Consider the following 26,771-nt stretch of genomic DNA (forward strand, 5'->3'; position numbering starts at 1 on the left):
TTTTTTTTTTTTTTTTTTTTTTTTTTTTACAAAAAGAAAGAAGTACATTGTCTCAGTTTCCCCAGATATATCTAGAAGCTCCAGAATAAATTCAGGCAATTTGAGCCTCACAAGTATTAAGCAGTCTCTAATGGGTAGTTGGCAGGCTTATTTCTGATCAGAAAACAGTCTATCTTGTTTGTTTCTCCATCTTTTATTTTTATATTAACTTTTCTCTGACAACTCCTTTTAGGTACCTTAGGATTTGGTGATGCCCACATTAACCTCGCTGGGCAGCTACAGATAAAAACATCATCTGGAATAGGTCTAGTCAGGCTTTGTGTGCACAAACATTTTCTAGAATTACTCTCAACACTTAAAACTCATTTTCATTTTCTCTAACAATTTCAGTTTTGAAACCTGTAAGAAGGAAACAAACTTCTTGTGATACATCATTTCATTGTTGTCTACTCATCTTTTAAATATTTCCCTATACATATAATCAATGTTGAAATAAAATAGCAGCCACTTCATATGTTGGATCTTCCTTTTTTTCCTTTTATCTTTCCCACTTTTATTGAACTTAATTCTGCTCTGCCAATGCCTAAAAATGATGCTATTATTCTGCCACATTTTTAATCTCAGGTGCAAACGATTAATTATAATGCTACAGGATTTTCTCTGAAGGCAGAGTCTGAATATCAATTTATTGATTCAAATGTGTGGCTACCGCCTAATAATGAACTGCTTCGAGGACTGAACAATTGAGTCAAACTATCTTCGTTAGAGGAATTTTATTTTCTCTCTAAAACTCCTGGGAAAAAATGATAGTACAATATTGTTTTAGAGACATGCTCAGTGAAAGTGGATGAACACAATGACAATAACCACTGAGTTTATACACTTTACCATAGGAATCGACTCATATATAATTTTAGAGTCACTAGTGGAGCTTAATGGATGTCATCTCGTGATACTGACCACTACTTAGCAAAACAAACAAAACAACAACAAAATAACTTTGGAAGTTTGTTTCATATCTTCCTTGAAAAAAGGTTTCAGGTTTTCTTTCTTTGACTGAGACATTTTCCCCCAAGAAATGAAAAATGACTTGATAACTTTGATCTTGCAAGCTGAGTCACAGCAGGCCAGCATATGAAGCAGCCGAAAACACGTGTGTGCATTCCTACCCCATGCAGCATTCTTTATTCTGCAGTTCCCTGTCACTAAAGAATTCAGTTAAATACAAAGACCCTCAGGTAGAAACAGGCTGCTAAGAGCCGCCCCCAAGTTTGTGAGTGAGCTAGAGACAGCCACTCATGTATGTCTGCCCTGCTGGAAAGACCGTTAGTAAATGCCTAGCACTCCAGGCTAGGAAATGGTTTCTTGGACCAGAAGCAGGTTAAAAACAATTAAATAAAAAATAGGGGTGGGAGAGGGGAAACTTGCATTAAGACTCTCCTGTCCCGTTAAAATTAGCAAGCATGCTTAGGGCTTTATTCATTGTGACAACTGGATCTACAGGGAAGTTCCTTTGTCCTGTAGCATTCTGTTTTTGTACCATGAATACTTGCAGTATTATATAATTGTGATATTATAATAATGCGAGTCATAGATAGTATCTGTGACTCATTTCAGTTTCATTAACTCTGACAAGTAGAACATTCAAATTGGAGGCAAAATATCAAATGTCAGGTCAAAAATGAAGGTTGATTTGTTCAAGAGTCCCAACCCACATCCTATTCTTGTGACTGCAATTTGCGTTTCTATAATACACTATAATCAAGGACTGCTCAATAATTTTATAAATATTACTAATATTACGAAGGCTTATAGACTGCTGTAAATTTACACAGCAGCTGGGTAATCTGTTTAGAGCTCTGGTGTTTTCCATTTTTACATTTGCTGGTTGGTGCAAAGCTTTAGGATATGGGTGGTGAGGCTTGCATTGTATGTAGTCTTGTGCGGTCTTGTTATGACATAGGAAGGAGAGCAGATTTTGACCTTAAATCATGTAAATGGTAAAGTGGCAACCAGAGACTTGAAACTATGACTCAGTTCATTCAGTGAACCTCTGAAACATTTCATCAGGTAAACCAGGAAAACGACTTTCATTGGAAAGTCAGATAGAACACCAAGTCGGTTTTACATCATTTTTATGCATCATATTTTATTGTATTTGTCATAGTGCTTATTTGCTTTCAAATACTATAAACCCTGTCAATTATAGTCAATAAACAGTTTCTAGGATTTTTTTACTTACTTATACAGCTGGTTACTATGCGATGAGAGGCAAATGACGGGCATCCAGGGAAGTTGTGTGTGTTTACCCATTGGTGAAATTAACAGTCACCAGCCACCCATGTTGCTTCTAAAATGAGGGCCTGAACTTTGCTTTTGTGCTCTAGTGGTGGGTAATATGCTGATACCACAGCTCAGATGCTGTAGAGAACAATTCTTGCTTTCCTCTCTCTGGAGAATGATAGGATTTAAAACAACTTTTTTTTTTTTTTTTTCAGTTTGAATTAGGCATAGAAAAATTTTGCATTTGTAGTGTGTTACCTTCCTTATGAATTGCCTTCTGTGGCTATGTGAAGCATCTTTGTCTCCAGCGATTTCCAGGTGTCTAATAGATCTTTATATTGAGTAACAAATCATTTCTGTCCAGGAGCCTTTGGGGATGTATAATTTAGTATTCTTTGCTGTATGTTAAAGCAAACTAAATATGGCCTGAGAAGGACTCTGTACGTCTATATTTCAGTGCTTGTGATGAACTGTAACCTAGCTTAATAGGCAGACAAGACGAAAACCTAACTTAGTAGTATGCACCTGTAACAACAGCTAATTCTTGGCCAATCCCAGTGGCCAGACTTCAACCTTTCATATACTGCTCAATGTTCATACTATGTTCAAATAAGGCATATACACTGACCTGTAACCAACCGGCTGTTCTGTACCTTCCTTCCAATTTCTGTATGTCATTTCCTTTTTTTTTTTTTTTGTCTATAAATCTTCTACCACGTGGCTGCACTGGAGTCTTTGTGAATCTGCTGTGATTCTGGGGCTGCCCAATTCGTGAATTATTCATTGCTCAATTAAACTCCTTTAAATTTAATTCAGCTGAAGTTTTTCTTTTATCACGTACTCCAGAACTCTACAGAACAGAGGAAGTTTTCTGTCTGCTGCCAACTGGGGCAGGGCACTCAGAACCTCTGGGAAATTCCTCATCAGTGAAGTAAGGAGGTTGAATTAGATGGTTTGTATGTAAGGCTTTCTGATTCTATGACATTACCACAGGGCCCAAACGTAATGCAGGCAGATGAGACCTCATTGAATGTTATTAGGATAATGGAGCAAGGAGGAGACCATTAATTATGCCCAGAAAAAATGATCTCTCCGGAGGCTGCTGTGGCTATTCCAGCTGAAGAAATTCTAATAGGTTAAGGATGAGAATTTTCAAGGTGTCACGAACAATGGATAACTGCTTAGAGGAATTTCCAGAGATTAAGTGATAATTCTCTCTTTGCCTGTTTTATGCTTTCATCTCTCCTCTTTTCTCACCTTTCAACCTCTTCTTGTTAATTGACATTATTTGGGTCCTAAGCAGGTTTTAGTGGATGTTATGTACATACATGGGGTTAACACAAGTATTCATTTAATCATTGTTTTACACATTAAGTATTCATTTGTTTAATCAACAGATATTTACTGAGCATCTTCTCTTTGCTGGGTACCCTGTTAGGTACTGGGATTACAATAATGCAAAGACAAATTTGGCCCTTGTACAAATGAGACTTACAGTCTAGTGGGAATAAAATACTATATTTGTTGTTTTGAGATGAATTTGAAATGACTAAAATTTTATAACTAAATTAAGTTACTCTGCTTATTTATGGGCTTTTATTTTTTTCCTTTTACAGATTGTTAAGAATTTATATGAAAAAATAGTCCCCATTCTTCCCTGTTGTACATTTTTGGGTATTCAGAGTGTGCTATTGAATACTCAACCCTTTACAGTATGTTCTTGTTTGCATTTGTGATTTCAAACAGTAAAAATGCTCTCCATATGCTGCCGTATACTTTAGGGTAGAATCAAAAGAACTATTTGGAAGACAGAAGGTTTCTGAGAGTCACGGGACTCATGAGAAACCCTGGCACGTTCACTTGTGTTGCAAAGTTCCTATACAAAATATATTGTATGTAGTTCCTGACTATAGCCTTTTAAAGCAACATAATTGTAGAGTTTCGTATACCAACTTCGAATCCATTTTTGTTGTTACTGCTTTTATCGCCTTTAACTAAAATTGTTTGTTTCAATGACAGACCAAGCTTGTGGTTTCCTAGATTGCTTTTCACTTGCTGGCAAGGGCTGGCAAAGCAGACCTACAAGAGCCATGTTAAAAACACTTGGAAAAAAAAGGTAGTCAGAGGAACAAGGAAAATGCTATTTCTACTTCATCACCTCCAGTGCTCACAGTCATTTCTCTGAAATTCCTCTGGACCCCCGACAGGCCGTCTAGCTTTGGCAATGACCACTGTATCTGTAGCCTCAGAAAAAAGCAAAATGGTGAACTTTGGTTTTTGGTGTTAGTTGGGAACCAAGAGAATTCAGTACATTTTTAACCTTTATGTAAAAGCCATTTGCTCTTTTTTTCTCTTTGTTTTCCTTTATTGTTTTCAATATTACTTCTGGTTTCATAATATACCTCCGATTTCATAGACTACATTTCAAATCTAAATGTATATACCTTTATATTTTTCTTAATATAAAGCACTGGATCTTAAATAAATATTAGCTTTTATACTTAGAAATAAGAAAAAAAGGAATTTTGAAGTTTACAGTTTCTATTGAAATGGAGCAATTTTGCTAGGCAACCCCCGCCCCCCGCCCCCACGCACACACAGACACACATGCACCCACATGTGCATGAAATAGGAAAATAGTACAGTCTCTTTGGTTCCCTCTTTGCCTCCTTGTTACTGCCTACTTTTCCCCTTTCTTCTTTTTCACTCCTCCTTATGGCCCATCTAAGCACATTTTGTTAAGTCATTTGTCTTCTCGATGTTTGTTGTCAAAACACACATGGTGAAATGGATGCATATATCCAAATGTTAACAAATGGATAAATTAAAATGCTTATATAATACTCTGAAGATTGTAGCAAGAGAGAAGGCTGCATACCTGCTTAAGATGAGAAATCACTGTGTATTTCTACAGCTTCCAGATCCTTTTTTTTTTTTTTAAACAAGGAGAAAGAACTTCCCTGCTCCTCACCAATGGCAAAGTGTCTGAAGTCACTGAGTACTCACTAATTCCTTTGGCCACTCACATACTTCCTGTCATTCTCCTAGAATTAAATTCCTGGTTCTCCAGTGTTGTTCCATTGGTTCTCCTCTCAGTTGCACTTTTTGGAGGGTAGATTGCTTTAACATGCTTTGCTGTAATGTACTCTAAACATGCTTAATGGGATGTGTGAAATCAGGTTATTATAATAATTTTTCTGTTCTTTGATGCTCAAATCCATTCTAATTGGTAGCAAATGTTCTCTTGTAGGTCCTTGTAGAATTTTATTTATTTATTTATTTTGAGATGGAGTCTCGCTCTGTCGCCCAGGCTGGAGTGCAGTGGCCGGATCTCAGCTCACTGCAAGCTCCGCCTCCCAGATTCACGCCATTCTCCTGCCTCAGCCTCCGAAGTAGCTGGGAGGACAGGCGCCCACCACCTCGCCCGGCTAGTTTTTTGTATTTTTTAGTAGAGACGAGGTTTCACAGTGTTAGCCAGGATGGTCTCGATCTCCTGACCTTGTGATCCACCCGTCTCGGCCTCCCAAAATGCTGGGATTACAGGCTTGAGCCACCGTGCCCAGCCCAGAATGTTAAAATATTCTTGGGAAATACTAACAGATATCATAAATACTTTTTCTGAATCAGCCTTATTGAGGGCAGAAAAAAGAATGAGGGATCAAGAGTATTATTTCCAGATTCTCTAATTTGTATGGTAAAACTCAAGGGAGTCTTTTCTCTTTACTTGCTTTCTTTTTATTCACTATAAAATATTCCTAACTGCCATAGATGCAAAACACCTACAAATAAATGAAACTTGTGCAATATTCTGTTTTTCCCTTAGCATGAAAGTTTTCCATCTTTGGCTTACATAAAATCCATCTTCTTTTCTGTAATGATGCTTCCCCCAAATACAAAGAAGGTACCTACAGTGGGTATTTGACTTTTTTTTTTCCTAGTTGCCTTACATATGATTTCTCTTCCCTTGTTTGGGAAGTTCCCCAGTTTGTGAATCTTAGCAGGATTCAGAGCTTGCCTCTCATCATTGAATCTAGGAAGTACCACTATTCAGTATCCCAGCCACCTTGGCTACAGGATATGTGCTAGACCTAGCCTATCACTGGACCTAGGCATACTCACTCTGTACTAATGGACAGACCACAGAGAATGGGTGATGGTCCACTCAGTGTGTGCAGTGATGATAGAAATATCAATTTACTGAAGTGGTGTGGTGGCAGTTCCAGCAGTCGCATCCTGTCTCTGCTCCTGATGTTGGTGTACTTAGCTCAGCTAGCTGACTGAGTGGTCCAGTGGAAGGAGCAGCCTTAAATTCTATGGCATGATTTTGGTTTTGATTCGGTAGCCTACTGTTTGTTGTTCCTGATTGTTTTCCAGTACCTTCCCTAGGCTTCTCAGTGATTATGTGGGAATATCCACCATTGTTTCAATTAATTCAATTTCTGCTTAAAGCAGCCAGTCTTAGTTTTGTTATTTCTGTTATTTGCAAGTAAGAACCCAGATTGATAGGGAGTTTGAAACCAGGAATGGTTCTGGGAAATAGAACCACAGAAAAATTGGGGGAAGCTGGGACTGGTTGTCTGGGTTAGTTGGAGCTGAAGGTAGTGAAAAATCCAGCTGCATAAGGGATAAGACTGACACCCCATAACATTTGGTGGAAAATTAGCAAATAAATCATCTGTGAACTTCTAGAATGAGTTGCTAATTGAAAGAAACCAAGTAGACCAAGGAACCAAGTAGAAATTTCCATGCAACAAGTGCATAGGAATGAGGACTTGAAAAACTGGGCTGGTATGATGGCTGCATGTAACGGTGGCAGACAGTTTAAAGAAAGGGAATATAAGCTCAAATTCCTAAATTTTCTTACCTAAGGATGGCTTGAAAAATAGGGACTTTCTGTGAGCACACTAAAAGAATCTCTTTTGTAATTCAGGGTTAAAAAATCGAAAGCCAAATGTAATGCAAGTTGTCAACTAAGGATGTCATTTGAATTCACAGCTAGATCCCTTATTTTGGTATTTGGTTTGGGTATTTAGAGAAAGAGCAGGACTCTGAGAACTAGAACAGGGGATATGGTAGGATTGGTGAATTCAGGGCACCCTGAATCCCTAAAGTCCATCAAGCCACCCTTGCCAGTTGGAGCAGCCCTGTGGCCTTCTCTGATGAGGCTATTTGTGTCTTGATGGAGTTTTCTGCTCTCTGAAGGAGTTGCATTACAAAGGCAGGTCAGTTCTCCTTCTGCCCTACTCCCAGATATATAACTAAACATAGATCCTAGAATACCTCAAAACACCAATGACAAAGTCAAAGGTAGGAGGTGATAGCTTATGGTGCTAAAAAGTTGCAAGACTTTCCCAACTGATACTGAAAAATATTCTGGGGGAATATGTATAATAGTGGATTTTGAAAGTTTTAGGTCAAATAGAGAAAAATACCACTTTAGATGGGTTGGATTTATTGCTATAAGAGCATTTCAACAGAGGTTCTGAATTTAGTGTACTAGCAGAAATAGATGGCATTGGTCTATTTATGTTTTCTTGACTGGTTGACCAAAACTTGGATTGTGGTACCAATGAGCTGCTAGAAATTCTTTCGTGTACTACTATGAGAGCAAGCAATCCAAGCACGTAGGGAGATAGGATTGTTGCAGAGGATATATCATGGGTATGGAGATCTGTATTCCAACTGTTTTCCTTGAGAGGGTCCTGATGAGATGCTCTTCAATAAGAGCCTAACAGATACAACTGGCCTCATTGGGAAAAAAAAATTTGGCTGTTCTCTGTAGACCTCTGATGCTTGTGAAGTATGGTATCATTGAAATGGGATTCCTTAGTCTTACTAGGGATATTAGGATCCTGGGGTAATAGAGCTTAAGCAGCGGCACCTTACCATCAGAAGGCAAGGTAGGTAGGCAGCATGGCTTCCATAATGGGCAGCAGGATGGGTATTTAATCAGGATGACCAGGCATCTTTGGGAATAGCTATTGATAATGGGATTCCTGTGACTGAAATGGATAGGTGCTTAGCTATGCCACCTGATTTTTACAACCAAAAAACTCTGGGTCTTCTGGCAAACAGAGGCTTGATTTAAGCTGTTACAATAGGAAATCATCACCCCTCATCTGATTATTCCCAGACAGGTCAGTTCATAAGCCCAGCATCCCTTACATGGAACCAAGGTCAAGAACTTGCTAGATCTGGCCCTTTGAAAGAGACCTAAGTGTACTTACTAGAGTAACTGGGGAAATGGAAATATGGAGACCTTACAGAGATTACTGGAACATGTGTCCCGTTCAGAATACAGTCTCTAGCAACTCAACACATGCCTTGATCTTTGGTATGCATTTATCTATCTGGCGAATGCTTTTACTTTTTTCTTTTTTTTTTTTTGAGACAGAGTCTCTCTCTGTCGCCAGGCTGGAGTGCAGTGGTGTGATCTCAGCTCACTGCAACCTCCGATTCCCTGGTTCAAGCAATTCTCCTGCCTCAGCCTCCCGAGTAGCTGGGATTACAGGCATGCACCACCATGCCCAACCAATTTTCTATTTTAGTAGAGGGGGTCTCACCGTGTTGGCCAGGATGGTCTGGATCTTCTGACCTTGTGATCTGCCTGCCTTGGCTTCCCAAAGTGCTAGGATTACAGGCGTGAGCCACCACGCTCACCCCAAATGCTTTTTTACTAAAGGCACATAAGCAGAGAATAAACAGTTTGCTTGTACCTCATAGGGGCAGCAGAATAACTTCAATGCCTTGCTTTTAAGCTTCTATCTTCTTTTTGGCTCTATGTTACCATTTTGTCTGCAAGGTTGTCACACAGGGTACCATGTTAGTCTGATATATTGTGACATCATGCTCATAGGATCCTGGGAGTAAGATACATTAGGCACCACTGATGTCTTGGTGTAAGATGCACATGTACTAGTGGGAAGGAGACATGGCATCCGCATGACAGTGAAGCTTCATTCTCACCATTTTCACAGTAATGATCACTGTGTTTTAGATACTTTATTTTGTTCTGAGAAGTAGCTCAAAACAAGTCACATGCTAGCGTGCGGATGACAATGAAGAAAGGGGAATATGGTTTGAGAAAGTTACAGTTCTTGGCCAAAAAATGAAGTTGCTGGATAAATCAAAGTAGAAAGTTATATTGACAAATAGGGCTGATTTACGAGATGTATAATATGCTCTATCCAGGTGTTGCCAGGTGAAGAGTGTTCAGCCGTGCTATACACTGCTGAGAGGTCTGGTAAGATGGAGACTGAGAATTAACTGCCGCTGTAGAAATGTGCAAGCATTGGTGCCATAGACAAGAGCAGTTTTAACGGAATGGTGGACTAAACCCTGTTGGGGTTGAGTTTAAGAGACAATAGAAGGAGAGGGATTTGGTGATAGTAAGACCTATTTTAAGAAATTTTATTGTAAAGAAAGTAAGAGAAATGCAGTGGTGGGTAGAGAGAGGAACAGGATCAAAAGAGGGCTTTTCCTTAATATTGGAGAATAGCAGCTTTTTGTATGCTCATGGGAAAAATTCAGTAGAGAGGGGGAAAGTGGTAACGCAAAAGAGAGTGGGGAGATTGCCACAGCAATGACCTTGAGTAGGCAAGACGAGGTGGTCTCTAGTGTTCAGGTAGAGGGGCCAGCCATCAAGAGGAGCACAGGCAGTCTGTCTAGTGACATGAGGGATGGTGGGGCACTTGGTACAGGTGCTGGTAGATGGGTGGTGGAGCTTGTGGAAGAACTGAGGGCCTATATATAAGTTTCCGTATCTGCAAATGTGGAGGTTGTGAGAATCTTTCGATCTTTTAGGAATGTTGTTGGTTTACTCTGCTGTTGGGAGTTTTTTCACCTATTGTCCAGTACGTATGGCAGCAAAGTCTGGTGTTTCAGTTTACATGAAGATGATATAATCAGCATCTATTACAACATTTTAATATATGGCACTTAAATATGAACTGTAGGTTGAAATAGATTAATAGTATGTGATGGCTTCAGTTTTGAAACAGAATGTTTAAATCCCTAATGAATCTTCAAATTTATATATTTATTCAATTAGCTATGTCTAAAGATTTTTCTCTCCACTGGCTTCACAGTTCATATTGCAAGTTTTAATGTAGAAGTTATAATACAGTAATTATAGCATGGGTTAATAGGTACATGGTAATTTATAAATGCAAAATTGATTTTAACAGGTCAGTCATGAAGAAGTCACCTGGCTTAATTAACTGGTGAATTCAGTTAAGTAATGCATTTTACGAATTAAAAAAAACTAGATTAAGTTAATTAATTGTTTGGACATTTAAAAAGTATAGCCAGGCTGAGTGCAGTGGCTCACGCCTGTAATCCTAGCACTTTGGGAGGCTGAGGCAGGCAGATCACGAGGTCAGGAGATCAAGACCATCCTGGCCACCATGGTGAAACCCTGTCTCTACTAAAAATACAAAAATTAGCTGGGCGCGGTGGTGCGTGCCTATAGTCCCAGCTACCTGGGAGGCTGAGGCAGGAGAATGGTTGAACTCAGGAGGTGAAGGTTGTAGTGAGCTGAGATCGCACCACTGCACTCCAGCCTGGCGATAGCGAGATTTCGTCTCAAAAAAAAAAAAAAAAAAAGTATAGCCTATGTGGGGAAGATTTTGGACATTAAAAATGATAATTATAGGAGTGAAATTTATATCTAGCAAAGGGAAGCACAATTCTGAATCCACATGTCTGTGTTTTTGTTTTTGTGCTCCTTGTATTTTGGCCTATTACCCTTCAATTAATTCTTATTACCCGATTTGAGAGAAATTGTGTTTTTGCCTTGCCTACTTGAAATTAAGACATTAATTTGAAATTAGATGAAAAGGAAATAAAGGCTGTTTATTATTTTGTCTGACTTCCAAAGACAGTTATTTATTTATTTCTTTTTGAGACAGAGTCTCACTCTCTCACCAGGCTGGAGTGCAGTGGTCGATCTTCGCTCACTGCAACCTCTGACTTTCTGGTTCAAGCGATTCTCCCACCTCAGCCTCCTGAGTAGCTGGGATTACAGGCATGCACCACCACGCCCAGCTAATTTTTGTATTTTTAGTAGACACAGGGTTTCACCATGTTGACCAGGATGGTCTTGATCTCATGACCTCATGATTCGCCCTCCTTGGCCTCCCAAAGTGCTGGGATTACAGGCATGAGCCACCATGCCTGGCCAAGACAGTTATTTCTGTATTACAAAATCAGAAGTTGCCAGGCATGGTGGCTCACGCCTGAAATCCCAGCACTTTGCGAGGCTGAGGTGGGAGGATTGCTTGAGCTCAGGAGTTCAAGACCAGCTTAGGCAACATGGCAAAACCCCATCTCTACAAAAAAAATTAAAAAATTAGCTGGGCATGGTGGTGCGTATCTGTAGTCCCAGCTACTTGGGAGGCTAGGTGGGAGAATAGCTTGAGCCCAGCAGGTGGAGGTTGTAGGGAGCCAAGACTGAGCCACTGCACTCCAGCCTGGGTGACAGAGCCGGACCCTGTCTCAACAACAACAACAACAACAAAGAAAATAATCGGAAGGTATAAAAATTAGAATATTTAAAAAATTTTTTCAGCCAAAATGTTTTAGCATATTTAATTAGGCGACCTTTCCAACAACCACCACATTGAACATCTATTGTACTTACCAGTCTTTATGTAATCCATAATTCCATTCTAAATAAGTGACTCAGCACCACCATCTAGTGCAGAGGCCAGAGCTTGTGCCAGCTCATTGGAAATCAAAGGAGAAAATACTAACATGACATGATTAGAAAATGTTCACACGAAAGGTGGGGCCTCTCTTTTGGTTTGCTCTTTTGGTTTTTATTTATAAATAAATAAAAAAATTTATTTATACTTTGAAATAAATTCAAAGTATTTATTTACTAATAAAGTAAATAAGGAGAGCTTTCCCTGTAAATACTTATGAATAGAAATGGTTTTCTGCCATGTTTGTGAGGCTTTCTATTAATATCTATGTACTTGAGTAAGTTTCTATAATTAAACCTAACCACAATCAAAGACTGTGATTATTATTCAGTTCTATTTTCACAGCAGACCAAATTAAACCTCTATGTCAGACTTGTAGTGACTATCACAGCAACAGGCCCAGAATTCAGGCTTTTTCTTGTGCTTGGGAATTTTATAAATCTGAAGCATTTTTTCCAAGGTGAGTGGACATGAAGTCTGGGAAGAGATACTTTGCCTCTGCCCATAGGTGGGGTGAGTCATTGCCTGTACAGGGTGAAATGGAGAATACTTTCAGCACCCTTCCTTTCAACCAGTTTGTCTGTCTGTCTTCACGTGCTGGGATCTGAGGTTTCTCGCATTAGGGAGCTCTTCAGGAGTTAAAAGCATTGCTATCTGCTGTGCCCAAATCATAAACAAAGGTTCATTAATTGATTAAACCATTGTCATCCAAAGTCATGTGGGGAGTGCAGGCTCTGGAGGGAACAAGACATAGGGGAGAGACGAGGAGTTGGGCCTAGGATGGGCCATGGCGTAGGACCACTGGTCAGTAAGGGGACAGACTAAGACCACTGAGTTTTTAGGGGTGCGATGTCACTGCAGAGGGTGGAGGAGCACCCAAAGAAAGCGTCATGTTGTCAACGAAGTTTTGCCACATGTGCATCTTGTACCAAGGCTCTGTGCTAGGTATGGGAACACAGAGTTGAGGAGGACCTGGTCCCAGCCCCAGGAGCTTACATCCAGCAGGGAAAGTAGATGCAGAGGGTACTGGGATGGCATAGCCTGATGCCCCAGGTGTGGGAGACACAGAGGGCCGCCGCCACCCACTGGTGAGGGCTTATTTATACATTTGCCTCAGATTTATGAGTCGAAAGGGGCTCCCCTTACTAGGCTGCTCTGTGGTATCACATTTTCAGATGCCGGATAGAGTGTGGAGGGGCGTGTTACGGTACCATGCTGCTGTCAGGTGCTCCCCCTTGAAAAAGGAGTTTACCCAACTCTTCTAAGCATCTGTCTGAAGGCAATTAGTGTGAAGAGGCTCTAACTTTATAGTCTGGCTTCATTTTTTTAATTAGTTCTGGGCCCTGGACTATTCAATTTCTCTGAGGCTTAGTTTCCTTATTTGTTCAGTGTGGAGGATGATTTTCCAATTTTCCCCACTAGGTAGTTGGAAGAGGTAAATGGAATAAATACTGTATGTGGAAACTCCTGGTGCATAGTAGATAGTCCAGGGCTATCAGTCCTGTTCACTCCATGCCCCACCCCCAGTGCTGACTAATGACCTGGGCTGGTCTGGACACCCACCTAATGTGGGACCTGCTGACAGGGAGGGAGGTGGATGATTCATCTCTCTCTTAAAGCCTCTTGCTCTGTGTGAAAGGGAAGCTATTTAAATGCATCATTTAAGAGAGGATATGCATCAGGCTATTTAGATTCTTCTGAATTTGGATTCAGTTCACTACACAGCTTTTTTTTGGTTTGCTCTCTAGATAATTTAACTTTCATACTTTGGATCATAGCACAACTTGGAACTTCTTATTCACAATATATTATCCTTATTCTCAGCAGTAGCATGATTTCACGTTCAGATTGGCAAATGTAAAAGGACAGTTCACTGAGCAAATATATTAATATGGAGCTTTATGTTTATGTAATGACGTTGGGCTTTGTGTGCTCTGCAGAATGTACAGGGGTAATTAGATATTTCAGATACGTGTCTAGACAGGGCAGAGCTTCAGGAGCACTTGCTCAACCCTGGGAAATGCTGCAAGTCACCCGTTTGTGACCAGAGAAAGCTCTCTGTGGTTAACAAGTTAAATGTGGAGTTAACTGTATGGCACTAGATTTATAGCCAAGAGGAAAATGAGATCTGATGAAATTTGTCAGGACTGACCATTTGTAGAACCAGACGAGGCCTAACTTTGCCCCGTGTGGCCTGATTTGAGGGTGCTCAAAGTGGTATCTTTCAAATATTTTTCTGCCATCCAGCTATGGGGCTTGGATTCCATTCTTAGAATCACCTCTTCAGGTTAAGTCATTCTGATTCAACAAGGCTCCTGTAAAATGTGAGTTTGTTCCTTGAGAGAGTTGTACATTGACCTAGATTGCTTAGACTCAGGGACAGTAGTGAGGAAGCACACCTCAGGATTTGATGTGAGGGCAATAGGAAATGAGTAAACATTTGAAATAGAGTTTGCTTCCTGAGGAGGGTGTGCACAGGTGGAGAGGGCTGAGGGGCAGCCTGAGGAACAAGAGAAAAACTGACTAATGGGGCACGTGCCCCTGTGCGTGGAGCATGGGATGAACCTGGCTTAACTTCAGCCCTGTGCTTTACAAGACTCACATGGCGCCCTGACGGGGATTATTTTAACCAAATGTAGAAGTATCTAGAAGCCAGCCCCTTTCTGGTTACTTTGTGGTTACTACATACAGTACTTTCTGATGCTGAAGACTTATTAGTGTCAGCTTTGAAGTATAAACCTTCCGATGGCAATGATAGAGAATCACATGCCAACCTTTCCCTCTTGGGTGCCCTCTCCCAGCATCTCACAGCCTCTGTAGCACCCCCTCCACAGCCCCATGAATCTACAAGAGTTCACATGACAGCTTACTCCTTGTGAATTGTTAGTTGTGAGATCGTCCGTAAAGCTCCATTCCTGGTATCCGAGAGAGATCTTCAAAAGTAGGGGCCAGTTGAACTTGGAAAGTACAGGCTTCAGCGTATAGCTGCTGAGAGAGGCCATCTGGCTGCTGCTGCTGCTGCCAGCTTCCAGACGGAAGCTGAGATTTGCTATTGATGTTCCAGCATTGATCGAACTCCTGCCTCGTCTGCATCAGGCATGGTCTTTGCAGCTTCACGCAGGTATTTAATACTATTGCAAATTGTTACTTGTTTAGTGTTCCTCCCAACTAGTTGTTTGGAGTCAGTTAGTTGTTAGTATTTCTACTCTACTGATTAGAAATCTGAGACTTTGAAAGGTTAAGTCATTTGCCCAATACCAGACAGCTGGGGAGTGAGAGCGCTGGAATCTAAACTGAGAAATGTCAGCCTCTCCCTGCTACTCTCTGCTGTTGGTAAGGGTATTTCCTCTCCCTCTGGGGCTTTCTATTGCTTTCAGAGAGACAGTGTGTAAGCTTAAGGAACACTTAACTTGAGAGGCTTTCCCAAATGGAGTAGAAAATGTCATGAGGAAATATCTTAAAGATAGGTGCTGGGGATGCATCTAAGATGTGAAGGAATGTCACACATGTGCATAGCTCACCTTGCATGTCATTTTGATTCCTTGGTGGCTTTTAGGGTCTTCTCCTGCTTCACTCCTTTTAGCCCCCTGGCCTGGTCTTACACTCTGCCTGTCCAGAATGAAAGCAGGCCTACGTCTTTGCAGTGGACATGCCTTGGCACTGAACAACATGCAGTGACCTCTTTTATACCCCATACTTGTCATTCTTTCTGTTTATCTCGACACTCCAACCTAAGCTGTGACCTTGGCTTTCTCCCCCGGCTCCAATTCATATTCTCCCTCTAGTGGTGCTGCCTCTGGCTGCCCTGGGCAAATTCTAGGCCTCCAAAGGATTTTTCTCCTTTGACTCTGCCTTTTTGGACAGTACTCTGCTGCTCTGGTCCCAGCTACGCCAGTAGAAACCAGCTGTTAAGCCATGAGCCCCAAGGATTCTGAAGCATCACTTTGCCTCCTGTCTCCTATGGCATTGACAGTGCTGGCCATAACCCTGAACCTGCACCCAGCCAGCGCCAGCATGTGAGCGTTGTTGACAGTGTGCAGAGGCTGGTTGGAGCTGCTGACCCTGTGCTTCCAGGCCCACTCTGTTTGGTTTGAGTTGCCCCCTTCAGAGTCCTGCCTAGCCCTGACTTGGAAGCTGTTGCTTATTGCGAATGTCTCAGTGTGGAGCAGCGGGGCCTGAGGCAAAAGTGTATATGCTGCCACTTCATTAGCGAAAGCATCACCAGAGAAGCAGAAGTGGGGAACAAGAGAAGTGAAGCAAAGAAAGCGAGTAAGTATAAGAGCTGTATCACTGACCTGACTACTGCTTGCTAGCAAGTACAGCTGATTGTTTGATCTTGTGGGACATATTCAGAGAAATGCCATGTGGGTGACTGCATTTCAGGGAGTCCTTCCGGCGGGGAAAGTAACTCCTTCACTGCCTACCCTCTCGCCTTGGTCAAAGTCTGCCCCAAGGGGCATGAATTATCTTGGCGCTTGTGGTTTGTACAAGCCTAGAAGTGGCCAGCTGATCATCCCACACCTTATTAGCAACTCATACCTCATCAGTAATAGACAAGAAATCCTGGGAAGGAGCCAAGAGGGGCTTGATGTGCCCATGGGTGACTTGAGGGGCCATGGCAGTGGCATCAGAAGTGACATCCAGGTCTACACCTGTGAGAGCAGCACAGGCCATGTTAGATCTGCTCAGCCCGGCAGCAGGCAAGTGTTCAGCCCAGCGGCAGGCAAGTGCTCAGCCCAGCAGCAGGCAAGGTCTGGGTGATGGGTAATCTGAATCCGGTCATGTTGAGCAGTGTAATGTCAGTGAAGCTTGGCTGTTTGACTTGTGTATGCTGCTGAGAAATTTCTTGGCCATGTAAGGAAATACTCAGTTTTCCAATTCCCGGGGGTTGAACATCTTTTTGAGGGATCTCTCTTATATGGGTGGGGACTAGCTGAGTGTTCTCTCCGATTGGGGTGAGGGAGCAGGGTCCAGATAGTGCTACACTAGTGAGATGCTTCTCACAATAAGAGGCAGAGTTGCTGCTGGTGATCGTGGCACTGATCATGTATTAAGGGCCCATGTCTCTGGAAAGCAGAAGTACTGGTAGTCACAACCTGAAGCCTTGTCTGACTGTATTCATCCATTTTCACACTGCTGTAAAAATACTACCTGAGATGGGGTAATTTATAAAGAAAAGATGTTTAATTGACTCCCAGTTCCGAATGGCTGGGGAGGCCTTAGGAAACTTAGGATCATGGCGGAAGGCAGAGGGGAAGCAAGGCACATCTTACATGGCAGCAGGCAAGAGAGAGAGCACACGGGGGAAACTGTCACTTTTAAAACCATCAGATCTCGTGAGAACTTTCTCACTCACAAGAACAGCTTGGGCGAAACTGCCCCTGTGTTCCAATCACCTCCCACTAGATCCCTCCCTCAACACATGAGGATTACAATTTGAGATAAGATTTGGGTGGGGACACAGAGCCAAACCATATCACTGACTTATGCGCAGGCTGTGTGAGGCCAGGTATTACCTTCCAGGCCATGCCACATCTCCACCTTGTTTCAGCACCAGTACAAAGTGGAGGGTGTTAGATACACTCCCCTGACCTGACCTTAAACCCTGTTTGGGAAGATTTTTTACAGACCACAGAACCTCCATCTTCACGCCAGCCCAACACAGAAGACACGTGTTGAAGATCCCAGAGACAGTTCTGAGGATACCTTCTCTACGGTTGTGAAGTTAGATGATATCAAGCAAAGTATTTAAAGTTCTAGAGACCCCTGCGGGCATACGTAAGTTCTTTAGGTTTCATTTATACCAGATTTCTCCAATGTGACTCATCTATCAGCTGATTTCCTGCAAGAGGGTGAGGGTTAATCTGGATCCATTGGAGGTTCAGGTATTTAAATAGCTAATGGCCTTCTTGACTGCTGACCCCATCACAACCTTCCTTGACCCAACTTATCTCTACACAGTAAAAATAGGCATCATCAAACTGAGAGTACAGAAGGACTTCACCCATGCAAATGATACTCATAACTAATAATGGCCAATAAACAGTCTTGCAAAGCAGTGGGAGCTTGCTGCTATAAAGTAACAGACTGGATCTACATCCTGGGGTTGGGGGTGGAGGAGATTCCAGTTCCCTTGGACCATGAGAACTACTCAATCAGGGGCCTCTTTTTAGGCTCTTTATGCAAATCTGTGCACCTCATCTCCTGACCAGGCTTTTTTAGCTGGGAGTTCGGGGCAGGGGTGCCAGGCCCCCTCCAGCTGTAGAGCTGGGCCCCAGACTTGTTTCGGGAAAGGAAGTGATAGACATGTGATAACAGGGCCATTCCGGCAACTTGCTCAGAACAAAGGGCATCTGATCCAAGTGGACTTGCTGTCTCTACTGCTAGAAAACAGCTACTGTTGGCAATCCTCAAATGATAATTGTCTCACAAAATGAAAACATAAGAGTCCTTTTTCACCAGTCACCCTGTTAGAGAGCACAGTTAGAAAGCACAGTCACCCTGTTAGAAAGCACAGTCTGGCTCTCCTACCAAGCACCTCCACACTCTTCTGCTTATGTCCCCAGCAAGCCATGTTTCTAGCCCTTTTTCAAATAGTAGGACTTGAGAATCCTACCTCTAGCTTCTAGCTCCCTCGATCCATGCTCATCCTAACTTATACACAGGGGTCTTGCTGGCAGCCCACCTCTCTCGTTCTGGTACATAGAAACAGAAAGCCTGGATCCTTGAAGCCTGGGCACCTGGGCCACACAATAAGAGCCATCACAGACTGCCCAGGGCCATGACAGCCTCTCACCAGGCAAACCCATAAGGCAAGCCCTGCCTCACCCAGCTGTTTGGGGAAGATGGGTAGGCTAGGCATGGGTGGGGTCTGATTTTGCACAGTGACTTTGCCATGCCGGGCCCCACATAAAAAGGGCTTCCCACACCACCACAGCGTTCACGACCTCGCTTCAGAGCTGTTTGCCTTGACCTACTTCACACTCAGTATTATCCTGTCCACTGAGCCTCCTGGCTGCTGACCTGGGGGCTGACTCACTTTCCTGTTTACAGCCTTGCCTCAACCCTCACTCTTGATGGTGGTTTACATAGTTTCTCTGGCAATGATATTTGCTTCCTTTTTGACTAGAGTTCAGGTTCTCTTCTGGCCAGACAGCCTCTGACTATTCTGGTGAAAAATACGCCAGATTGTCCCTGGCCCCCAGGACCCTTTGTCCTTGGTGTGGCCTCCTAAGAGCAGTCTACCTGCTGGACTTGCCTTTATATGATTGGGGTAGCCCCAGTGTAAGAAAGGAAGGTGGGAGAATGGAATAGGGAGGGAAGGAGCTAGGAGAGGAAGGAAGAATAAGCCCTTTTCTCCTATGAATCCTTAGCACCATTGATACAGACATTAAAATGAAAAAAATAATTGTTTTTCTCCATTGATTTTTAGATGTGTTTAACCCAAAAGAGCTATAGCAAGTGTTGTGAGCCTATTGGGAGCATTCAGACTCAATAGTGCTGTTCTGTAGCCTAACTGGAGTGCCTTTATTTTTCTATGCACAGGTAGATATTTTCTGACAACTAGTTCTACATTTATATCTCAAATAACTCTTCAGTGAGTACCCAGATTTAATGAGATTGGTGAAGTTTGGAAGCACTTTGATCATTAAACCTTTAGTTGACTATAGAACTAGATTAAGTGGCAGGTTCTTTCTGATGGTTACTTACTTCATAGTGATTGTAGTTCACATATGTGATAGATTTATTTTGGAATCCCTGCTCTGTTGATACCTTCTTGTTTGGGAAATCAACTTACCCACAGCCCTCCCAAAACCTTGGGCTTGGATGGTTGTGTTTCTGCCGTGCGACCCTCAGTTCAGATATTTGGACCAGTGGTGGACACTTGAACCTGACACAGGCAGTCCATGAGCCTGGCCAGTGACCAACCAGGTTATCTTGCTTGAAAATTTAAGCAAAAGAATATAGAGAGCTAAAGGACATAGTCAGTTGTTGGTGGGTGTGGTACTCTTACGGAGTCAGTTCATAATACATAGGCAAGCTGAGGTTGTGAAAAAGCAGAAACCATTAATAAGCAGAGAAAGCGGGTTTGCAGAGAGGAGGATGCATCAGGCAGGCAGTGAGTTAAGAGATGACATGGACCGAGAAAGACAGACGGGGCACATGACTTTGGTTCCTGGTGGCTTCTCAGCTCTAGACTCCGAAAGGCTGGTCTGTACTCTTATTTCCCGCTTGTTGTTGTCCGTGAAATGACTTCTTTGATCTTACAGCAAACCTCAACCCTACCACCTCTTGTTTTTGACATAAGGGTTTCTGTTCCTTGTAGCCAAAAATCCTTGACTAAAATTACTACTGAGGTGTTGCCAGCAGTGGTTGCAACAGAGAGCTATAAACTTATATCTTCGTCATTAAGCAAACGGTGGAATGTTTTTTAGTTGCTTCTTTGGAAGTAGAACTCGATGTCATTAAAATCTGTGTACATCCATATTTTCCTTGTTAATCATTTAGAACATTCTAGCTTTCCACCCTTTTCTCACTTGTGATAATGGTATTGGTTTCGTAGGGTGGGTCTTTAGGAACGCTGTTTGGGGGAAATAAAAAACACCCGAAGTAAGCTTACATCAAAGGACAAGATTGCTTCTGCTGGTTTATAATGGGTAGACTTTCTGATTATCTGCACCAGGGACATAATCTTGATTGCCTTGTCAACAAAATCCATTGCCCAATTAACTGGAGATTTTTATGGCTGGAGAAACTCTGGATATATAGCATAGGAGGTGGGGCAGGGATGAGAGTGAGATAATCCACAGTCTATGTTCCATCTCCAGCAATTACAAGTTGCATTCCTCATCAAATTTAGCTTCTACACCAAACTGGCATTTATCTGGGTGGAGATGTATAAACAGTGGGCATCCTGGGAATGGAGCTGTGGCTGGTCTTTTTTTTTTTTTAATGAACTCAAAGAGAGGGCACTATGTACGTTTGCATAAAACATACATACAAAAGCTAATCTGGGTAATAAAGTCCCAAGTTAAGTAAAAAAGTTTCTATATCTGATAGAATGGACAGAAAAATGAGCAGCAGTTGGGAAAAGGACACTTGGAGGGTGGTAGAGGGAGAACTCATTTACAGCGAGTGGCAGTGTAGCTATGTGGCTAGACACTTAGGCTCTGGACCCAGACTACCTGGATTCAAATTTCAAGTCCACCATTTAGAAGCTATATGACCTTGGAGAGGTTACTTAATTTCTTGGTGCCTCAGTTTCTTCATCTACAAAGTGGAAATAACAATAGTATCTACCTCATAGGTTTATTGCAAAGATTAAAGAAATCAATACATGTAATATGCCTAGAGCAGAGTCTAGTCTGCTTAGTGAATGCTACCTACTTATTATTATTCTGTAAGACATAACCTAGTGTGCCAACCAGATCAGCAGGATGCAGCAGAACTAACACCGCATGTGTATTCTACTCTTTTCCCAATGAAAATCCAATAGATTTACTCTTTCACCATGAAATGTGTGTGTATTGGCTGAAACAAGAAAGAAGATTCATTAAAGAGCTACTAAAATGAAGGTGGGAAGAGAGGGGCTTTCATATACAGAGTGAGAAGAGGTTGGGTTCTGGCCTGGAAAAATGAAGACTGAGATGCACTATGTTGAGTTTTATGAAGGATAGGAATAGTATGAATAATAACTTGTTTATGGAATACTGGGAAATTAGAGCTGGCATGAAAGATGAATACTTTGAGGTGAATACTTGAACAGATGGTTACTTGACAGTGCCTGCACAGTGAGTGGTTCAGTCATGGTGCTTATTAGCTCAGAATTTTTGAGAGCAATCTGGAAAAAGGCTGTGGGTTAGATGTTTCCTTAATTATTGAAGGTAGTTAGGGATGTTTGCGATGGAGCCCTAGTTTACTTCAGTTCAGTATTTGTAAATAAATTATATTAATATAATACCTTAAAAAACGGTTTAAGCACTCTAATCATTCAGTTCTCATGATAGTCATTTACTGAGCTTTGACTGCGGGCAAGACTCTGCTGGGAATCCAAAGGTGAGAAAGATGGGTCGTGCTGAAGTTTCCAGTCTGTATTGCCACCCAGAAGCACTATCATTAAATGAATTCGAAGGCATAATGTGTTTCATTTGCTTTTACTTACATTTTGAGGCCAGAGAATGTTTAGTTATTTTATAAGAGTTCAGGATTGATATTGTGAAGGAGCTGAATAGATAAAAGTTCTCTTCTTGCTGGTATTTTGTTTTCATATCTCTACCCAGGCTACACTCTAAAGCCAGTAGAAAAGTTTATTTTAAAATTTATTTTATTTTAGAGTAGTTGTTCACAAAAAGCAATGTTAGAGTTAGAATTTAATGTAGAGATTATCTTCTAAAGTTCCTTATTTTACAGATAAAGGAGATGGGCCCCTGAGAACTCAGGTGACATGCTCAAGGCAGCAAAGCTTGGATGGAAGCCCAGCTTCTAGTCTTCTGTGTTTTCTTTCCTATCCAGCTGCTTCCCCCAGGAGGATCAGGGTAATTGTAGTCCAGCTTATTTCTGTGTACACACAAGCTGAAATGTGTAATGTTTTATCCCATAGTACCCAGAAGCAATTTACCATGAAGCCAGTAAAGATTCAGCTCAGGGCCTCTCACTTATAGGAGCTTTGGGGTGGGAAGGAGGAAGCCAGTTTGCAATCAGCAAACATTTCTATAAGCATGTCTGGTCAATGACCTAAAGAGACACTGTAAGAAATGGACTCAGCCCTCCCCAAGATCCTAGTAATTTGTTGTGATCTTTTTCACATACTAAAATAAAAGAAACTCACTTTTGTACCTAATTTTGAATTTGTAATTTTGTATTTTTTTTTTTTTTTAAGAAATGCCCTTCTCTTGTTCAAGATTATATAAATTTCTGGCTCCATGAAACATGGGTCAGCTTCTGATGTCCAAACATACTATCACTTGGGAATTTCATTTAAATATTCTAAATTTTATTTCTAAGTGCATTTTTATTAAAAAAATTGGGCTGAGCATGGTGGCCTACACCTATCATCTTAACAATTTGGGAGGCCGAGGTGGATGGATTACCTGAGGTCAGGAGTTCAAGACTAGCCTGACCAATATGGTAAAACCCTGTCTCCACTAAAATAAAATAAATATATATATATATATATACACACACACATACATATACATATTTATATTTATGTATGCCAGGTGTGGTGGTGGGTGCCTGTAATCCCAGTTACTGGGGAGGCTGAGACACGAGACTCACTTGAACCCAGGAAGCAGAGGTTGCAGTGAGCCATGATTGAGCCACTGTACTCCAGCCTGGGTGACAGAGCAAGACTCCATCTCAAAAAAAAAAAAATACATTTAAATTACTTTTATTTTATATTTAATTTTAACTTTTGTTACAGTAATAAAGAAAAGTTGTGTTAAAATGTTTTAAATAAAATGGCAATCCCTTGCCTCAGCCTTCCCTACCCCTTGATATTTTCTCCAGTTAACTACTTTTAAATCTTTTATGTTTTTCTGAATTTTACCTCTAAATTATTTATTAATGACTTACTTTCTTAACTGATTAGTTTTAGACATTATGTATTGGGTTGCTATAATGGTAGGCAATAATTTAACTAATAAAGTGCAAACACCCCGTGTTCTCCTCACATTTCCCCAAAAGAGTTAAGTCACAATTTTTGCTTACCCTAGTCATCAGTATTTATATTATCATTGACTGTGCAAATATTGTTCACATCAGAAGCAATTATTAGTCTATGGCATCCTTTCTCATGTAACTTTTTGTTTGTCCTAGACTTAATAATTATCTTAGTTTCTTCTGCCTGATTTTCTGTGTATATGTCACTGCTTTTCCTTTTTATTTTTGTAAAACTTTTGTTTTCCCCAGAGTTCATAATTGCTTTGATTTTCCTTTTGCTTCATTTTCTGTGTATTTAGCCAAATATATCATCAGAACTGCTAAACATCTATCGTATCAATATTACTTTTGGAAATGGTCAAGCATATTGGATAATCTGCCAATCCTCCCTCCTACTCTTTTTTCCCTAGAGACCTCCTCCTGCTCTAATATGGACTGATTTTTTTCTAGTGTCTAAAAATTACATCATAATAAGGCTTTGATGAGGATGTTTGGTAAGGATGACACTCACAGGGCTCTTTCTAAATCCTAGGGAATTGTCTACGCATTATAAGTACTTTTACATAAGCCAAGTTTGAAAGTGTGTTTTAGGTATCTAATGTCATAGAAGAACTTCCTTCATTTTCTCCTTGACTAGGTTTATATAGTAGAGTGAAGAGAATGCTCCTGATTCTGGATAAAGATGGATAAAGTACTATATCTGGATGCCTGAAATGCCTAGTGACTAAAAGTAGAATTTGCTAATATATAATTCTAATCCTATTTGTTGACATATATATTAACCTTAAGGTCAGTCACCTGAATTTTGAATTCCAAATAATTACTAAGAATATATTCCCAGACAATTTCTTATTACCCTCATGCTCATAGTGACACTTGCCACTATAAAAACTAGTTTTAATGTAGGTAAGTTAAATATAATTTTAAACAATATTTTTTAAACACGGCACAAAATTGTTTTACATACTAGTATTTATTAGTTGCATTAGAAGCTTTACGTAATAGTGGAGAATTAACTATACTAGTTTCAATAATAGCTTTTTATTTCAGTACTTTACATATGCAGAATATTTAGTTATTTTTTACTGTGTACTTTCAGAGTAGGCCAATAGCGTTATTTTACTTTGCTGAAGTAGAAATTAAAGTCATTGAAATTCATGATTAAGTTTTCTTATGGGAACTTCTTGTTCTCAGATGATTCATCCCCCTGTAAAGGAGGATTAGTCTTTTCCTGGATGATCCACATGTAAACCATGGAAGACAGATTTTTGGGGAAGTAGACATTTTTTTTTTCCACTGTGTTTCACTATATTTTAATCTCATTCCTTTTTGAGATTGACGCAACTCATACATCATGCTATTCAGCTGAAGTCTCATAGAACGTGGCTCTCTACTTTCATTTGGGTTTTTAAAATTTATTTCCTGAGAATATTGCTGGAAGAAAAAAATGTTTTTAAATATTTACAGTCTTGGTTGAAACGCTCAGCCCTGGTAACGTTTACAAGCAGAGATTAAATATGTATGATCAAATCATTCTCCCCAAAGGCACCGCCTCTGGAACGCCCCTGGCCTCTGCCTAGACCTGTAGCTTTGAAGCAACGACACATCTCAGGATGCACCACCCTTCACCCTTCCTTTTCTGTCTTCAGCAGTATTGTCCACTGAGAGTTGTGGACAGACAAGGGAGGGCTGAATCCCCAGGGGTAGGGGTAGGCTGCCTTGTATGCCAATTTTTTCCCCATTTAAGGAATTGGGTGGTGGTGGGGTTCATGCTGAGGGATGGGTGGGGTCAGAGAAACACCACCCAAAGATTTTGCCAGGATTATGACATTTCCCCTACAGTTTTGGATACTTTACACTGAATTACTTTTCTATTTTTATGTGTTGTATAAGGGGTTACTTGCATTTATATTGTATAACTGGATGCCTACCAAAAATATATGTGTTTACTCAGTCAATTGACTATGTAAACTTTTGGTTTGTTTCATCAGTTACAGTCCACATCGCGTCTCTCTGAAGAACAGTTAAAGTGTCTTCTGGATGAATGCATAGTTAAACAAAAATCCATCATTAAACTTTCTTCAGAAAGAGAAAATGAAGACATTGAGGATGTAACACCTATGTTCCCCCAGCTTTCCAGGTCCATCATCTCTAAATTACTAAATGAATCAGGAACGAAGGTCCAGAAAACCGAGGCAGAAGATGCAGATATGCTTGAGAGTGCAGAATGTGAAGCTTCTAAAGGCTACTATCTCACTAAAGCCTTGACTGGACATCGCATGTCAGAAGCTCTTGTCACTGAAGTAGAGAATATGAAATGCCTTCAATTTTCCAAGGATGATATTATTAGTGACACAAAAGACTATTTTATGTCGAAGACTCTTGGCATTGGGAGACTGAAAAGGCCCTCCTTCTTGGATGATCCACTGTATGGTATCAGTGTGAGCCTTTCATCAGAAGACCAACATCTGAAACTCAATTCTCCAGAGAAAACAAAAGCAGGTGAGGCTTGGCGAACATGTGTTTTGCTAAATAAGTCTTAAAAGCACCTCAATATAAAGGTATTATTGTTTAAATTAGAGTAGGATAAGAAGGTATGTCTGTAAGTCACAGGTAGCATCAGTAAGAGCATGCAAACATAAAACCTATTTCCCAATAGTCTTATGAAATCATATAACTTTCATATAAGGAATAAGGAAAGGATCCAGTTTCAGCTTTCTACTTATGGCTAGCCAGTTTTCCCAGCACCATTTATTAACTAGGGAATCCTTTCCCCATTTCTTGTGTTTGTCAGGTTTGTCAAAGATCAGATGGCTGTAGATGTGTAGTATTATTTCTGAGGGCTCTGTTCTGTTCCATTGGTCTATATCTCTGTTTTGGTACCAGCACCATGCTGTTTTGGTTACTGTAGCCTTATAGTATAGTTTGAAGTCAGGTAGTGTGATGCTTCCAGCTTTGTTCTTTTGGCTTAGGATTGTCTTGGCAATGTGGGGTCTTTTTTGGTTCCATATGAACTTTAAAGCAGTTTTTTCCAATTCTGTGAAGAAAGTCATTGGTAGCTTGATGGGGATGGCATTGAATCTATAAATAACCTTGGGCAGTATGGCCATTTTCACGATATTG

The 26,771-nt window shown here is 40.9% G+C and overlaps 1 protein-coding gene across 5 annotated transcripts in view; it reads left to right on the forward strand.

Annotated features, from left to right (window-relative positions):
• FSIP1 (fibrous sheath interacting protein 1) overlaps positions 1 to 26,771 on the forward strand; it is a 202,575-nt gene that overhangs the window by 148,764 nt on the left and 27,040 nt on the right. For all 5 annotated transcript variants that reach the window (XM_017868057.1, XM_017868067.1, XM_017868075.1 and 2 more), the window contains one exon: positions 25,640 to 26,150. In XM_017868057.1, coding sequence (XP_017723546.1) covers positions 25,640 to 26,150 — 511 coding nt within the window. The remainder of the gene's footprint in view (positions 1 to 25,639; positions 26,151 to 26,771) is intronic.

Source organism: Rhinopithecus bieti, unplaced genomic scaffold (genome assembly GCF_001698545.2).
Source record: "Rhinopithecus bieti isolate Rb0 unplaced genomic scaffold, ASM169854v2 scaffold_115, whole genome shotgun sequence".
Taxonomy (NCBI): domain Eukaryota; kingdom Metazoa; phylum Chordata; class Mammalia; order Primates; family Cercopithecidae; genus Rhinopithecus; species Rhinopithecus bieti.